The sequence below is a fragment of the Sciurus vulgaris genome (genome assembly GCF_902686455.1).
Source record: "Sciurus vulgaris genome assembly, chromosome: 16".
NCBI classification, from domain to species: Eukaryota; Metazoa; Chordata; class Mammalia; order Rodentia; family Sciuridae; genus Sciurus; species Sciurus vulgaris.
Window position 1 is genome coordinate 32,030,561 of NC_136477.1, and position 18,145 is coordinate 32,048,705.

The following is an 18,145-nucleotide window of genomic DNA, read 5'->3' on the forward strand; positions in this document are numbered from 1 at the left end:
AGGACAGAAGATTTAGGGTCTAGAACTTGGGGATGCAGGACAGGTTATTTAAATATTTACATAGCTTTTTCTTTCTTTTTTTTTTGCAGTGCTAGGAACTGAACCCAGGGCCTCATGCATGCTAGGCAAGTGCTCTACCACTGGGTCACACCCCCAGCCTTCAAAACTTCTTACTTACAGGATTCCATTGCTTCATTTTCGCCCTTGTCTGATCCTACAGAGACATGAAAATAAATCTAAGGGACAGGGCAACAAAGCATATTTTCTAAAAATCTAAGTCTCCTTATAAAGTAGCAACTTAATATAAAGTAATTAGTCACAATATTTACTATTAATGTATTGGAGGTTCTATTAAAATATGTCAGAATGCTACCACCTACCACCCCAATCCTGAGAGCTCAACTCAAATAAAGGAATGTGAGCCACATAATTTCACTTCCTCAAAAGCTTAATCACAACTTAAAATTAACTTTTGAATATATTTTCCTTCCCTCATGGATTGGAGATCTGCCCGAAGTAAAAATACACTCAAAATCAAACCCAAATGAATCCTCTAAGCTGGGTGTGGTGGCAGGAGCTTGTAGGTCCAGCTACTCTGGAGGCTGAGACAGGAGGATCCCTTCAGTCTTGGTTTAAGACCAGCCTGGGCAATGTAATAAGATCCCATTTCTTGAAAGAAAGGGAAGGAAAGGAAGGAGGACCCCCATTTCTTTATAAAAAGAAAGGGGAAAAAAATCCTCCTAACATCAGTCTTTGAAAATTAAGAATTTAGACCAAATGACCAACTCACAGGATCACTTAACAAATATTACAAAGTAAGTATAACCCAAAATATGGAAAGCCAGTCTGATACTTTCTTCCCTTTACAACCATGCCCTTAAGTTTCTACACATCCTGAATTACGACAGGAAGGAAGTAAAAACAGTGACCAATTTTGATCGAATGTGTCCTCATTAACCTTGGTCCTGCTCATTTGACGAGATCCCTAAGGAGACATCAGTGACATTCTCTGGGTTCAAGTGAGTAATAGCGTCGGATATTCTGTCGAGAGAGATGAGGGCTTCTGCAGCATATAAATGGCCTAAAAACCTAAAATGAAAAAACATATTCCAAACTGAAAAGTAGGTCATCACCAAAATGCCCAATAAGTAATATTACCAGGTGTATTATATTACTTTATAGTGAGTATGTTTCAAATATTTTATATCCTTGAATTAGGAAAAATAGATGAACTGAGGGTTAAATTTTCTCCTTAAAAACACCTTAAAACTTACAGTAATTTTTATTTTAGTCAAATGAAACAAAGCACACACACGTCAATTAAAAATGCAGTTTAAGCTGGCCAATTTGTGCTCTTCTTTTTTTTTTTTTTTCCAAGAGACTATTAACACAAGAAGGTAATAAAGATCCAAAAATGAATGCCTACTGTGTGGAGCATCAGAATCAGATTATCAGATTTCTGCCAGGTGTAGTGGCGCATGCCTGTAATCCCAGCAACTTGGAAGGCTGAGGCAGGAGGATCAAGGGTTCAAAGTCAGCCTCAGCAACTTAGTAAGAACTTAAGGAATTTAGTAAGACCCTGTCTCAAAATAAAGAAATAAACAGGGTTGGGGATATTGACTCAATGGTTAAGTGCCTCTGGGTTCAATCACTGGTACCCCCTCAAAAAAAATCAGATTCCTTCAGTCTCTGCTGCTGGAAGACTAGAGAGTACCAGGGTTCCAGAACAGACATTTGCTAGACAAACTTTACCTCTAATCCAAAGATTTTTCTGCTTTCCATGCCACCTATTTTTATGCCCACTAATGTGATATCAGAAGAACACCTGCCTGGCTTATAACAGTCTGCTTCTTCCAGTTTCTCACTTTGAGTCATTTCCCGCATCATCACCTGACTGATTTTATAAAGCCTTAGATATATAATACTGTAGCTCAAAAAAAAAAAAAAAAAAAAAAAAATGTGTGTGTGTGTACTGGGGATCAAACTCAGGCCTTGTACATGCTAAGATGCTCTCCCACTGAGTGACACTTGCAGCCCCTGCTCAAAAATCTCAAAATTTTAATGACTTTTCCTACATGAGAACAAAACAAAACAAAACAAAATGAAAAACAAAACAAAACTAAGCTGTTATAATTTCTTTGGTACTAGAGATTGAACCCAGAGGCGCTTTATGACTGAGCTACACACCTAGCCCCCACTGCCCCTTTTTTTGGATACTGGGGATTGAACCCAGGGGTGCTTAGCCACTGAGCCATATTCCCAGCCCCTTTTTCAGTTTTAGACAGGGTCTCACTAATTTGCTTAAGGCCTTGCAGGTTGCTCAGACTGGCTTTGAACTTGTGATCTTCTTGCCTCAGATTCCCAAATTGTTGCGATCACAGGTGTGCGCCACTCCGCCCATCCCTGCCTCCCCCCTTTTTTCTTTTTCTTCCTTTTTTTTTTTTTGGTGCTGGGGATTGAACCCAGGGCCTTGTGCATGCAACTGAGCTATATCCCCAGCCCTTATCTTAAAATTTGAGATAGGGTCTCCCTAGTGGGGTGAGCTGGCACATGCCTGTAATCCCAGTGACTCCAAAGGCTCAGGCAGGAGAATCCCAAATTTGAGGCCAGCCTTGGCAACCTAGTGAGAACCTGTCTCAAAAATAAATAAAATAAAAAAGAGTTATGGAAGTGGCTCAGTGGTAAAGTACCCCTGGATTCAATCCCCAGTACCAAAAAAACAAAACAAAAACAAAAACCTCAAAGACAGGTCTTTTTATATTGCCCAGGCTATCCCAAACTTGCAATCATCTTGCTTCAGCCTCCCAAGCTTCTGGGATCACAGGAGTGGGCCACCACAGCCAGCAGTTGTATTTCATTTTGAGACAAGGTCTTGTTAAATTGCTTAGGGCCTTGCTAATTTGCTGAGGCTGGCCTCGAACTTGCAATTCTCCTGCCTCAGCCTTCCAAATTGCTAGGATAACAGGTGTGCACCACTATGGTGGTTTAAATTTCTTTTTTTGCGGGTCTTTTCTCTGAGGACTTGCTGTATTTTGGGGCCTAATGTGTTCCAGTCAGACCTAGCAGCAGATAGTCCCAAGTTTGGGTTTTTTAATGTTTAGTACAGTAAATGCCATTTCCATTAATCCTTGAGGTGCAATAGGTTAAAAAAAAAAAAATCTACTGCTAAGATATGAAGTAAGAAAAATTGTAAGCTGTTATTTTCTCCACATATATTCCATTGGAGGAGTAAAAAGGCAACATGTACCAGAAACTAACCAGAAACCTTGAAACAAGACAAACCAGGTACATGTAGGGTAAGTCACACTTACTTAAGAGATCCTGACAGTTTAGGCTGCTGAAGAAGTTTATCTGCATGATTCAAAGCCATAAGGTTATCACCCAAAGCCAGAGCCACATAAGCACTGCAAGCAAGTATGGAACACCTGGAACACAGAAGAGAAGGGACAAAAACCTGAGTTAAAAAACAGACAATGGTTATATTTGCTAAATAGCAAACAATGTCTAATTACAGCTGTAACAAGCTGGGCATGAGAAGAGAGAAGGCCATGACATTAATGGTAAGAATCAGAATGATGGATAAAGCTACCATCCAAAGCAGTTTGATTACTATGTAAATAATATCATCTTTACTTTCCATCCAACTGACCCCCATCTACCAAATATAACCAAATAGTTACTAAAGAATTCTCTTAATTTAGCTTAGTGTGTGGTACTGGTTTTTCCCTGAATCTATTAAAAAGTCTGTAGTTCATAAAAAGAAAAAAATATATATAAAAATACATATATGTGTGTATATATATATTTTAGTTGTACAGACACAATACTTTGTTTTTATGTGGTGCTGAGGATTGAACTCAGTGCTTCACATGTGCTAGGCAAGCGCTCTACTGAGCTACAATCCCAGACCTGTAGTTCTTGATAAGTAGTAGTATCAAGAATCATTTTAGGGCTGGGGAGATAGCTCAGTCAGTAGAGTGCTTGCCTTGCAAGCACAAGGCCTGGGTTCGATCCCCAGCACCGCAAAAAAAAAAAAAAAAAAAAAAAAAAAAAATTTAAAAAGTCACTTATACAATTATTATCTTAAATGAATATTCAAGAAAAAAAACCCAGTTTGAATAAATATACATGAAGATAAAATTTAAATTACATTGATTTTGCTAAGTTGGGGTAGAAACCTAAATTTGCTTGGTTTTCAACTTAATGGGCAGTTCATTTAAAACGGATCTAGTTAAAGACTTGACACTAATAGAAGATCGCTTGAATGTTAAACAACTGTTCCACAAAGCAATCTTAAACCCTTGTCAAATACAAATGAGGTCTGAATGACCAACCACAAATGACCAGACTCAGAAGCAGGATTTTGAGTTATATTTACAAATTACAAAGTGCATCTTCTTATTAAATAGCTTTTTTAGTTGTCAATGGACCTTTACTTTGTTTATATGCGGTGCTGAGACTCAAACCCAGTGCTTCACACCTTATGCAAGCGCTCTACCACTGAGCTACAACCCCAGCCCCTACAATGTATATCTTATCATTAAAGTGCATTCATATAATTTCAGTCTAAGGAAGAATATAATGATCACAGCATCAGTTTTCTAATGTTCTGAAATCCTCTGACTAGAAATGGTCCTATTAGTGAAGCAGCAGAACTGGGCAAATTCAGAAGTAGTCAGGTGTTTACTCTTCACTAGCTCATACCTGGTTGCTAGAATCTTAGAAAATGATCCACTAAAGGAAACAGCCTCCCAACACAGAAAAGTAGACTGGTCCTAGAGAAGGCACAAGGAAATTAAGATAATGGCCGTGGGCTATTATGGCAAGGCTGAAAGACTGTCTAATGTGGTTCCTGGTTTTATCAATCTAGGAACTGAAATTCAAAGTGGTCAGATATATTCTCTAGCATGGAGCGTGAAGTTAGTCAGGACTATCATTCAACACTGTAGACTCCCAACCCACTACTCTTCCAGTCCTACCATAAGACTGCTCTAAATATAAGTATTTTTGATTATGACTTTCCTAAGTTCTAGGTGTGTGTGTGTGTGTATATATTTATATATATATATACACACGAATATATATATAACAGATACTCTATCCAATCCTTTTATGAAAAACAAAATATAATCCAAATACTACAGTTTTTTATATTTCAATATTGTGTATGTGATTTCAAATCTGAACTCTGTTCACAGAAGAGTAATTTGAAAGCAGGCAAGAAAAATCACTTCCAAAGGGATTTTCCTGATGAAATACTATCACTATCCTGTGGTATCCAAAAGCTGGAGTCACTGCAAGCCTGGGGTGGGGGGGGCTCTCCCTGATGGAGGACTCATGGGACCAGAAGAGGGAGGCATTGGATAATTAGCTATCTCCTATCTTTGCCAGTAGTTAGGCCTGTATGACAAGATTAGGTGACTTAATTTCTCATACTGGGGTATTTGTAGTTATTTTAAAATGGAAATGCAGCCAAGGTGCAGAAGTGCACGCCTAAAATCCCAGCAATATGGGAGGCTGAGGCAGGAGAACTGCAAGTCTGAAGCTAGCTTGGGCAACTCACCAAGAACCTGTCCCCACCTAAAAAAACAAAAACCAACCAAACAAAAACCCCAAACGAAAACAGAACAAAAAAAATAAAAAGGGTTGGGGATATAGCTTGGTAGTAAAGCACCTCTCTGGGTTCAATCCCCAGTATTAAAAAAAAAAAAAAAGGCTCAAAAACAAACTTAGGTCCTATATGAATGACGGCCATGATATTTAATCATCCACTTTCATATGTGACTTTGCTAAGAGTCAAGGCAAAAAAATAAGCACCCTAAAAGCAGTAGCACATACTGTTTACTAGACTCACAGCCATTTTTCAACATTCTGTAGTAGTTGCTTCATATGTATTTACTAAAGAACACAGGTTTCAACCTTTTAACTTAGGTTCTGCAGATACCCAGACCCCAAACTTTCCTGCTGGTGGACCTGCCCTGTTCCTGGCTCCCACAGCCAGGGGACTGCATACTCTAGGTCCTAGAGTCTAGGACAAGGCCCACCTCAGTCAGGCTTGCTGGGAAAAGTCTGCCCTGGCTTCTCCTGACAGTAGGTGGGCTATTACTGCTCCAGTCCACTGTCAAGCCCACTTTGGGTCCAGAAATCAGTCATGTAAGATCTGCAGCAGGGTTCTATTTCCCAGTAAGCGCAAACTACAATGATGAACAAGCAAGTGAAAATCTGTTTTCTTCAATTTTTTTTAAAGTAGTACATTAAATCATAATAGGATGAAAGGGTTTAATAATAATTCTATTTTATAATACCTAAATATGTAAATACAAAACATTGGGGGGTAGGGGTTATAGCTCAGTGATAAAGTGCTTGCAGCCCTGGGTTCAATTCCCAGTGCAAAACAACAACAAAAAAAATCTAGGTTTGCACTTCAGTCAAGGGCCACTGAGATTAAGCGACTTTTATTAACCACACGCACACCAACATTTATGCTCCTTCTCTTGGTGCCCCCCCCTTTTTTTAAACAGCTTCTGGTTTTCAGCACTGGCACTCAGATGGCTCTTTGTGCCTTTGTAATCCATCCCAACTCACCTCTTAAGCACCCTCTCATAAACAGCTTCCTTTTCCTCTTAGAAAATAGTATTTCCTGCAGACTGGGAACATTAGAAACATACACAGTTCTATCTACAGGGCTGTGGAGAAATCACTTTACTTTTGATTATTACCGGTTAATATATCACCCCCCCCCACCACTTCCTGGAGTCACTGTCCAATCTGCTTTACCAACCACTCAGTGGATCTGACAGTTCATCAGACTGGAAGAGCTATACCTCAAGGGATAGCTTCTCCCCCCTGTGGAGGACTTGACAAAACCCCACATTCTCCCCCTACGTGCTGGACGAGCTAGCTGTAGGTCCGCAGAACACCAACCGATAAAAAAGAAAAGAAAGAAAGAAAAGACAGGAAAGGGGATTCTATTTTTTCCCGTTTAAGTACCAAATTACAATAAGCTACGCAAGACTGGGCATTAAAATTTGTCAAGTCACATACTATGAATTACATGAATCTATCCAAGTATCTGAAATATTAACCCTTATTAAAAGAAGCTAAAATGAGTGAAATCCAATCAGTTACCATTTGTCAGAGGAAAATAAGTCTACGATGAAATCTCAAAGTAAAAATTATTTGAAAAACTGGCTAGCCAGGTGCGGTGGCACACACCTGTAATCCCAATGACTTGAGAGGCTGAGGCAGAAAGATCTCAAGTTCAAGGCCAGCCTGGGCAACTTAGCAAGACCCTGTCTCAAAAAAATAAAAATAAGGAGGCTGAGGCAGGAGGATTATGAGTTCAAAGCCAGTCTCAGCAAAAGTGAGGCACTAAGCAACTCAGTGAGACTCTGTCTCTAAATAAAATACAAAACAGGGCTGGGGATGTGGCTCAGGGGTCAAGTGCTCCTGAGTTCAATCTCCAGTACCCGCCCCCACCAAAATATGAAGAGGGCTGGGGATGTGGCTTATTGGTAAAGTACCCTTGGGTTCAATTCCTAGTATCAAAACAAATAGGGAGGAAAAAAGAGAGAAAGAGAAAAGAAAATCTTAAAAGTTTGATTTGTTTTCCCCTTCCTGTCTTCTATTAACATTTTGCTTTCTTTGCTCATTTTACTTTCTAGAAAGTTTTGTGGGCTGGGGATATAGCTCAGTTGGTAGCGTACTTGCCTTGTAAACACAAGGCCCTGGATTCAATCCCCAGCACCGCAAAAGAAAAAAAAAAAAAAAAAAAAAAAAAAATGTTTTGTACAAAAGGAATTTTACTTCCAAACACATTCCAAATCCAACACAAATAGAAGTTCAGCCCAAGGAAGCTACAAAAGTATCTTCAATAAATCTAGTATCCCAAAGAGCCCAGTCCTATTCCATGGAGCAAATAAAACACAAAGTCAAAGAAATTTCACATTTTATAGATGGTCAGGACCTTGTTATCATCCAATGCAATTCCTTTATTTGACAGAAGAGGAAAGAGAGGCCCAGAGTTAAATGATTTGTCAAAGGTCAGCTGCAACCCTGTGGGATTTCTGTGGAGCCATGAAGAATTACTTTAACAGGGGCTTGTTATCAATTTGATCACCAGTTCATCTAAATCAGATCCTCAGAGGCAAATGTGAATCACACCAAGGTGAACACAAATTACTTTTTTTTTTTTGCGGTACTGGGGATCGAACTCAGGGCCTTGTGCTTGGGAGGCAAGCACTCTACCAGCTGAGCTATCTCCCCAGCCCACAAATTACCGATAGTATGAAGGTGGGACACACAGGACGGTCCTTCTTTGGTAAAGATTATTAGATGAAGTTTCAGTAGGATCACCCTCAGTCAAAACACTGAAATGAGGTTGGGTCCTGAAAAAGTGAAATGAGGTACAAAAGATTTTGAGACATCGTGTATGTCTTAAGAATTATAACATCACCACGGAGGTAAGACCAAAAGAAATATAATTCCTTAAGTACACTAAAACTGGCTAAATTTGTTGTCAACTATTTGTTTGCTTCATTGTCTTCTATAAACACTAGACTACAGAGGGTCCCTTTTAACTAAGTGGAAAATAATTCACTGAGTGTCACATTAGAGTCTGAAAGAACTAATTACTTTTCACAATTTATACTTGAGAAGTAACTTAGCAGGGCTTAATATATTTGACCCCAATGTTTCCTTTTACCCATTTTGGGGGTCTCCTATTAAAAAAAAATTAAATAAATTAAAATTTCATTAAAAAAAAGTTTATAGTTGTCCATGGACCTTTATTTATTTATATGTGGCACTGAGAATAGAACCCAGTGCCTCATGGATACTAGGCAAGCACTCTACCATTAAGCCACAACTCCAGTCCCTAAAATTTCATTTTTATTTGGTATGCTTTAACTTCTTGTGTACATATTTCCCATGTTGGTACAACATTCTTTTCTTTTTTTTTTCTTTTAAACATTTTTAGTTGTAGATGGACATAATGCCTTTCTTTTGTTTTATTTTTTTAATGTGGTGCTTGGGATCGAACCCATGCTTGCATGCTAGGCAAGTAGTCTACCACTGAGCCACAACCCCAGCCCCCAACATTATTTTCTATCACTTTTAGTTCTGCTGTACTCCTCTAGATTCTGGAGTGTTATGGTTTAGATTTGTGGTGTCTCCCAAAAGCTCATGTGTTAGACAATGCAACAAGGTTCAGAGGTTGAAATGATTGGTTATGTGAGAGCCTTAACATAATCAGTTCATTTGCTGATAGGGATCAAGTGGGAGGTAACTGAAGGCAGGTGGGATATGGCTGGAGGACATATAACTGTGGGCATACCTCTGGGGGTATATATTTTGTCTTTGGTGAGTGGGAGCTCTGTTTCCTGAATGTTATGTCCCGAGCTGCTTTCCTCCACCAAATCCTTCCACCATGATGTTCAGCCTCACCTCCAGGCCAGAACAATAGAGTTAGCCATCTGTAGACTGAGACCTCTGAAACTGAATCCCAAATAAAAAACTGTTCTTGTCAGGTCTTTTGATCATAGCAGCAAAACACTGACTAAAACAAGGAGTATCCTCCATTTAAACTTTATTTTTTATGTTGTGCTGAGGATGGAACCCAGTGCCTCACAAGTTCTAGGCAAGCACTCTACCACTGAGCCACAACCCCAGTCCTAGAAAATAGAATCTTTAATATCAGCTATCCAGGAGGCCGAGGCAGAAGGATTACAAGTTCGAGGTCAGCCTGTGCAACTTACTGAGACCCTGTCTCAATATAAAAAAATAAAAATGGCAGGGGAGATCCCTCCGTGGTAGAGCATCCCTGGGTTCAATCCCCAATATGGAAAGAAAGGGGGGGGGGAAGGTATGTTGGGTTAAATACATTAAAATTAATTTCACCTACTCCCCCCCTGTCCCCCCGCCGCTGCCCTCCCCCCGTACTGGAGATTGAATCCAGGTGTGTTTTACCACTGAGCTACACCACCAGTCCTTTTTACTTTGAGAAATGGTCTTGAACTTGTGATCCTCCTGCCTCAGTCTCCTGAGTCTGTGGTATTACAGTCAGGTACTAACCTGTGAGAAATGGAAAGACTGGTAGTCCACTTTCAGAATACAGTATTCAGCCTAAATTGTATCCGAATGCAGCCATTTTAATTATAGCCCTTCCTTTTTACTCACCCTAATTTTAAAATTAGCCTATCCCATAGATTATACTTAAGTCCTCCAATCAGAATGAAGGACAGTACATGGTTAGGTATATAAACCAAGGGACTGCCCCCCAAGGAAAGTTTGCTAGTCAGGTTCTGTAACATGCCCTTCTGTCAGAGTAAATGCCTTGCCCACCAACTTTTGAGCATGTGTTTGATTTTTTGTGACATATCAATATTTCCGACAAGCTGAACATAATCATCCAAAATATCATTTCAAACCTAATCAGAATTAGATATATTCCATTTGTATGTCACAATATAAAAAATTCAACATATAATCAACATAACTTATTGATATATTTTATTTTAATAGTAAGTTCTGAAAATATGGCATGTATTTTACACTTGAGCAACACAGTTCAGTTCTTACTGGGCTTTTTTCTTTTTTTTAATGTGTGTTACTGGTGATTGAACCCAAGATGTACTCTACCACTGAGCCTTTATTTTATTTGGAGGCAGGGTATCACTAAATTTTTCAGGCTAAACTACCTCAGCCTCCAGAGTAGCAGAGATTGTAGCTCATGCTGACCACATTTCAAGTGCTTAGTAATTACATGTAGAAGAGGTAATGGATAGTGCAGCCTGTAAGTGTGAGAAATACATGTCAAATACAAGTAGAGTTTCTTTTTTGGGGAGAGGACCATGGACTGAATCTAGGACTTTGGGGGTCTGCCACTGAGATACACCTGTTCCTGAGAAATTTTTTATTTGTTCCTAACAAACTAAGTTTTGATGTCATGCCACTTCATAAATGAGAGATACATGAGACACATGATACATCAATTATTCATGGTTATGTTCCATATATATGTATATATGAAGATTGCCCCAAAATATTTTATAAAGTTTTGGAACTCAGTATTTTACCACTGAGCTACAGCCCCAGTCCCCCCCCCCCTTTTTTGGGGGGTACAGGGGATTGAACTCAGGGGCACTCAACCACTGACACACATCCCTAGGCGTATTTTGTATTTTATTTAGAGACAGGTTTCACTGAGTTGCTTAGTGCTTCGCTTTTGCTGAGGCTGGCTTTGAACTCCCAATCCTCCTGCTTCAGCCTCCCAAGCAGCTGGGATTGTAGGTGTGTTGTCACCAAGTCTGGCTAGTCCTAGTTCTTTTTGAGACAAATTCTTACTAAGTTGCTGAGGCTGGTCTTGAACTTGTGATCCTTCTGCCTCAGCCTATTAAGTTGTTGGGATAACAGGCCTGCACCACAATATCCAGCAGCCAGAAAACAAACAAACAAACAAAATGTGTGTATGTATGTGTGTGTGCACACACATATATAAAAATATACACTCCCTCCACCCCCTGGGTGTGTGTGTGCTGCTAGGGATTGAACCCAGGGTCTGCATATGCTAGGCAAGTGCTCTTACCACTGAGCCACATGCCCAGTCCTTTTTTATTTTTTGAGACAGGCCTCATTAAGTTGCTGAGACTGCTCTAGAACTTGTGATCCTCCTGCTTCAGTCTCTTGAGTCCTGGGATTACAGGCATGTGCCACCATATCTAGCACCTTTTTTTTTTTTTTTTTTTCTTAATTTAAACTTTTCCGTGGTACTGGGGATTGAACCCAGGGAGGGCCTGGAGGCTGCCAGGAGAGTGGGCTACCACTTAGCTTACTCTGTCAAAAAATTATTTTAAATCATTAATTTTGCAAAATTTCAAGAAATTTGATATTTTCTCTTCAATTTTCATTTTCTTTTCTATTTTTTAGTGGATTTGGGGGGTGAGGGTAGGACTTTGCATATACTAGGCAAGCTCTCTACCACTGGCCCTTGTTAGTCTTATTTTTGATAAATAGTCTTAAGCTGCTTAGGTTGGCCTCAAACTTGTAATCTTCCTGCCTCAACCTCCTAAGTAGCTGGGCTTATAGTAGTGCACTACCACGCCTGGCTACCTTAAACTTCTAATTGAGGTATAATAATGGAAATTAAAATTCACCATTTAAGGTGTACAGTTTTGATGTGTTTAAATATATGTTATATATTTAACGACCAACCATTTAGACAACTATTTCTATCACTCCACAGTTTCTTCCCAGTCATTTCCCCTCATTGTTGTTCTGGTTTTCATTAACATAAATTAGTTTTATCTTTTCAATAGTTTTGTTGTATAATGGGATTCACAGTATGTGCCTATGTTAAGACATAAAAATGTCTGATATATACCCATGTTAAGTTGTACATTAGTACTTTGTTCCTTTTTAATAGCTGAATAGTATTCAACATATAGCCTCCTATTGCTGGATATCTGAGATAAGTCCAGTGTTTATCTACAGTTTCTATGAAATTTTTGTGTGGACAATTTTTCATTTCTCTCATGTAAATACCTAGTGATACAATCACATTAAAATTTTAAAGTCACAACATTTATTTAATAACAGGTAGGAGAGGGACAGGGAAGAGAGGAGAGGAAAGAGAAAGAGAGATTCCTAACTGAATGACATCCAAGGCTTTGAATAGCTTTAAGTGGTTCAGGAACCAAAGCAATATTCTAACAGTGTCATTATGTACATATACCTTTCCTGAACCATGATTTTGATTGATTATAGTGCCAGGGATTGAATCTAGAGTCTTGCATGTGCTAGGCAAACATTCTACCACTGAGTCACATTCCCAGCCCTATTTGGTTGACAAAATGGGACATATATCTAATTTGGGGATAAATTTTTGTTTCAATTGTGAGGGTATTTTTTTTTTTTTTTTTGTGAAAGCTTCTTTAATATAGAACCTCACAACTGCATGAGTTGTTACCTGTATTCAGAAAACATACTTTCACTTGGTTAGAATGAATTCAGACTCATCTTCATTTATGTACAAATGAAATAACTACAAATACTCAAAGAAACGATAAACTCAGATCATAAGTGGCCATCAGAGGCCAGGTGCGGTGGCAAATGTCTATAATCCCAGTGTTTCAGGAGACTGAGGAAGGAGGATTGCAAGTTCAAAGTCAGTTTCAGCAACTTAGCAAGGCACTACACAACTTCTGGAGACCCTGTCTCTAAATAAAATATAAAAGAGGGCTGGGATATGGTTTAGTGATTAAGTGCTCCTGGGTTCAAAATCCAGTAACAGCCCCCCCCCCCGGGGGGGGAAGTCACATCTTTAGTCCTATTTTTTATTTTTTCTGGTGGTACTGGGGATTGAACCCATGTCCTAGTGCATGCTAGGCAAGCACTCTACCAATTGTGCTATATCCCCAGTCCTCCTTTTTTATTTTGAGGTAGGGCCTTGCTAAGTTGCTGAGGCTGGCCTTGAACTTTCCATCCTCCTGCCTCAGTCTTGCAAATTGCTGGGATTAGAGCTGTGCACCACTGTGCCCAGTTCATTGTGAGTTTTTAGTTTTAATAGCTTTGAAAATTATGACACAAATCCAGCACTCCTTTCCTTCATCATCTGTCCCTACATTACCGTTTCTATTATCTTTTTGTGGGAAGGGCCAGTATTGGTAATTAAGCCCAGGGCACTTTACCACTTGAACTACATCCACAGCTCTTGCCATCTTCCTGCTTCAGCTTCCTAAATTGCTGGAATTACAGAAGTGTGACACAGCTCATTACCAACTGCCCAGCAAAGCAATTTTTTTTTTTTTTTTTAAACCAGTCTACCCTAAAGCAGCTTCTACCTGTTTCCATTTCCTTTCTCCCATCTGCTCCATAAGAAAAACAAAACAAATAAACAAACAAAAAAAGTTAGTATGTACCAGAAAAGCCATCTTTGCCTCATTTTATGATGATGGAACCCTCTATGAAGATTTTATGCCCCTTTCTACAGAAAGAGGAAAGTAATTTTATTTTCTTTGAAAATCACCAGTTTTCTTCCTAGGACACATGGAAAGCAATAGTTGTGCTTTGAAAGGTGCAAGACTTTATGAGAGGAATACCCTGTGTTACACACACCTTGCTTCAATGTCATTCTCAGAAGGTAAAGCTAAATTACACCACTGCAAATGTTCAACCATAATGGAATAACATACTTAAATTGCATGCATAAATGAAGCAATCTCGTGGTTAGCAGTCATTCAGATAAATTTGTAAAAATCAAATCAAGTGCCCAGCTAGATGCAGTGGTGCATGTCTAGAATCCCAACTACCTAGGAGGCTGAGGCAAGAAAATTGCAGGTTCGGGACATCCTTAGGCAACCTGGTGAGGCCCTGTCTCAAAATAAAAATTTAAAAAGCGCTGGTAATATATCTCAGAGATAAAATGCTTCTGGGTTCAATCCCTGGTACAGGGTAGTGGGGAATCCAGTTTGCAAATTTGTTTCAAATACTTTCTTCATTAAGGATTCTACTTAAATGCATACAACATATTCACTGTAGTATGATTTGTAACAGCAAAGAATGAAAACATTATGAATTGCTAAACATAAAGGAATGCTATACAAATGTCATTCCATATAATGAAATTCTATGAAGCCAACAGAAAGAATGACTCAGAGCTTTGTACTGACAGATAATCTGTAAAGGTATTTTTAAAAAATTAGCCAAGCATGGAGGCAAATGCCTGTAATCTCAGAGACTCTGGAGGCTAAGACAGGAGAATTGAAAGTTCGAGGCCACTCTCAGCAATTTAGCAAGACCCTGTCTCTAAAAACCAAAAAGGGTTAGGGATACAGCTTAGTGGTAGAGCATCCTTGGGTTCAATCCCCAGGACCCCAACCCTCACAAAAGACATACTGTTAAATAAGAAAAGGTAATAGAGCAATGTGAATGATATGAAATTGATGGTGTAAAAAAACCACTACACAATGATGCTGGGATAGTCACCAGGACATACAAGAAAACAGTCAGTGGTTGGGCACAGTGGTCCACACCTACAATCCCAGCAACTGGGAAGCTGAGGTAGGCAACCTGCAGTTGGAGGCCAGGCTCAGCAATTTAGCAAGACACCTTCAAAATGTAAGTTTTACAAAGAAAGGACTAGGGACATAGCTCAGGGGGACAGGACAAGCTACACTTGATATTGTATAACCTTTCATACTACTGTATTTGGACAAGATCTGAGCATCATGACTTTACAGCTGAAATTTGACATTTTTTTTTGTTTTTTTTTTGGTACCAGGAATTGAATTTAGGAACTTAGGGGGGCACTCAACCACTGAGCCACATCCCCAGCCCTATTTTGTATTTTATTTAGAGACAGGGTCTCACTGGGTGGCTTATCGCCTTGCCATTGCTGCTGGGACTACAGGCATGCACCACTGCCCCTGGCCAAATCTGACTGCTTTTTAAGATTCAATTATATTTAACTCATAAACAACATTCTTCTACTGTATATTTTATTTTCTGTCACTATTTTACTGGTAATCTGTCAGTATTTTTCATTTCTTTTTTTGGTACCAGGGATTGAACTCAGGGTTACTCAACTGAGCACCCCCATCCCAACTATTTTTGGGGACAGGGTCTCACTAAATTGCTTGGGGCCTCACTAAATTGCTCTGAGGCTGGCTTTGAACTTGCAATCTTCCTGCCTCAACTTCCCAAGCTGCTGGTGTGTGCCATCGTGCCTAGCTCTCTCTCCCTTTTTTAGCGCCAGGGATTGAACCCAAGGTCTTGCCCATGCTGGACAAGTGCTCTACACCCTCACGGCCCATTTTCTTGTTATTTTATAGTTCATATAAGAAATAAAAAATCAACCCGTAATTCCAGGATTTCAGGAGGATGAGGCAGGAGGACTACAAGTTTGAGGCCAGCCTGGACAATTTAGTAAGACCCTGGCTCAAAAAAAAAAGCAGGGGGGTCAGGGGTACTAGGGATGTAGCTCTGTGGTAAAGCATCCCTGGGATCGATCTGCAGTATTCAAAAAAAAAAAAAAAAAAAAATCAAGTAATGTTCACAAAACTGAAGATAATTTAAATAAAACATTTTGGGAAAAGTTTAAAAATACTAAAATACTACTTTCAAAACAATAAAATATCTACCATATTTCTAACTAAATTTGAGATGAGTCATTTCCTTCATATCCAAGGTTAACTCTTTTCTTTTGGCTTCAGTGGGGGACTACATACACAAAACCCAGTATACAAAGGATAGTACAGAAAATTGAATTTATGGTATTCTTTGACAGAAATAAAATACGAAAGAAAAAAAGACATTTTGTTGAGCAGGATGCCTCGAGGTCTGAGCCTGCTGACAGCAATGTGAACACAAGGACCTGACAACACATGATCAGTCAAAGGCACGTGTGCTGGCCAGCCTTTTCCCCAAAGATACCAAATTGTGTAAGAAAGAGCACAGATAAAGACAGGAAAAATATATCTGATAAGAAAATTAAAATCATTAGGGAATTCTGCTCTTTATGGACCAGAACTATGAAGGTTTTGACAGATTTTGCCTGATACTTCATGCATACAAAAATATACATGTTATAAAAATGAAAAGCTAAATTGTTTAGACATAAGACCTTAGCATTTTGTAGTTGCCTGATCTGTATTTTCAAAGAGTTAAATGAATTTAACCAAATATTACAAAATAAGGATAGATTTCTAACTTATTTTCTTATATAAAATATAGAGGAAACAAAAATTTAAATTGATAATTTTGGTAGTATGGCAGTGAAAGCACTAGAATAAAACATGCATAAATTATGTTTAAAATCTTGAGGCTAGAGGTGTAGCTCAGTGGTAGAGTGCTTGCCTAGCACACATGAAGCCCCAAATTCAATTCCCAGCACTGCAAAAACCCAAAACCCAGCACCCAAAACTCAAACCCAAACCAAACAAAAAAAGACATTTTTTTGCTGGTTGTGGTGGCACACACCTGTAATCCTAGCAACTCAGAAGGCTGAGGCAGGAGGATGACAAGTTTGAGGCCAACTTAGGCAACTTAAGGAGAGCCTATCTCAAAAGGGCTGAGGCAACTCTGAACGGGTATAATCCCAGAGGCAAAAAACAAAATAATAACAACTATAGAACTATAGGTGAATGGTCAATGTCGGCATCAAACTAAGCACCTTTTCATTTAAAAAAAAAAAAAAAAAAAAAGTTGTAAGAGATAACCCCAACTCTCACCCCATCAACCTAATGACAAATATAATTTTCCTTTCTTTCTTTTGGTTGTACTAGGGATTGAACCAGGGGTGCTGTACATCTGAACTGCATCTTTTTATACATTAATGTTGCAAAAAATATGAATAAATGAAATATTTCCCATAAGTTAAACGCCAATTTACAATGCTATCAGCTTTATAAACTTGTGATTCTCCTGTCTCGGCCTCCTGATGCCTATGCAATTTCATAGGCAAATAAAAAAGGCTCTTCCATTTGCAGTCCCATAACTGAAATCATGCTTAAAAGTGTTAAAATTTATAGGACAACTTTGGTTTGAACTGAGTTCCTCTGCTAGATCCAACAGATCAAATGAAATGGAGCCATTCATGCTAAAGTTCCAAGTCACCAAGCAGAAAGTGATTTATCTGATCAAAGAAATGAGAGCAGGCGATAACAGCTAAATCCCCACCCAGAAAAGTCAGTTTTAGATAGTATGTGTATATTTATTTTTGGTGGTGGTGCTGGGAAGGAACTCTGGGACCTCCTGCGTGATAAATAAACATTACCACTAAGATACACCTCCACCTTCCCTCTGCTTTAACCTTTATAGGAAAGCAACTTTGAAACAACCAATCTGCTCTTCATTTTCTATTTCTGCTTTCCTTGGTCCTTTCTATCTATGAAACCAATCTCCCTTGCTTGATTCATGGAAATAATACATGCTCTATTTTGTAGAATGAGATGTTGACTAATTCTAGAATTGAAAAAAGAAAAAAAAAAATTAAATTTTTTGCTTTTTTTTTTTTTGGTACTGGGGATTGAACTCACAGGTGCTTTACCACTGAGCTACAACCCCAGTTGTTCCTCCCCCAACCACTTAGGTACTAGAGACTGAATCCAAGGACTCTGTAACAGTGCCACATCTCCAGGCCTTTCTTTAT

At 39.0% G+C, this 18,145-nt stretch overlaps 1 protein-coding gene across 4 annotated transcripts in view; it reads right to left on the bottom strand.

The window, feature by feature from the left end:
- CNOT10 (CCR4-NOT transcription complex subunit 10) overlaps positions 1-18,145 on the bottom strand; it is a 71,253-nt gene that overhangs the window by 6,198 nt on the left and 46,910 nt on the right. For 3 of the 4 annotated variants that reach the window (XM_079113983.1, XM_079113982.1, XM_079113984.1), the window contains exons 14-16: positions 3,312-3,425; positions 959-1,089; positions 179-214 (exon numbers count right to left, since the gene is read on the bottom strand). In XM_079113983.1, coding sequence (XP_078970109.1) covers positions 179-214; positions 959-1,089; positions 3,312-3,425 — 281 coding nt within the window. Of the gene's footprint in view, positions 1-178; positions 215-958; positions 1,090-2,554; positions 2,636-3,311; positions 3,426-18,145 lie in introns of all 4 variants that reach the window. The other variant, XM_079113985.1, reaches the window with a different exon arrangement.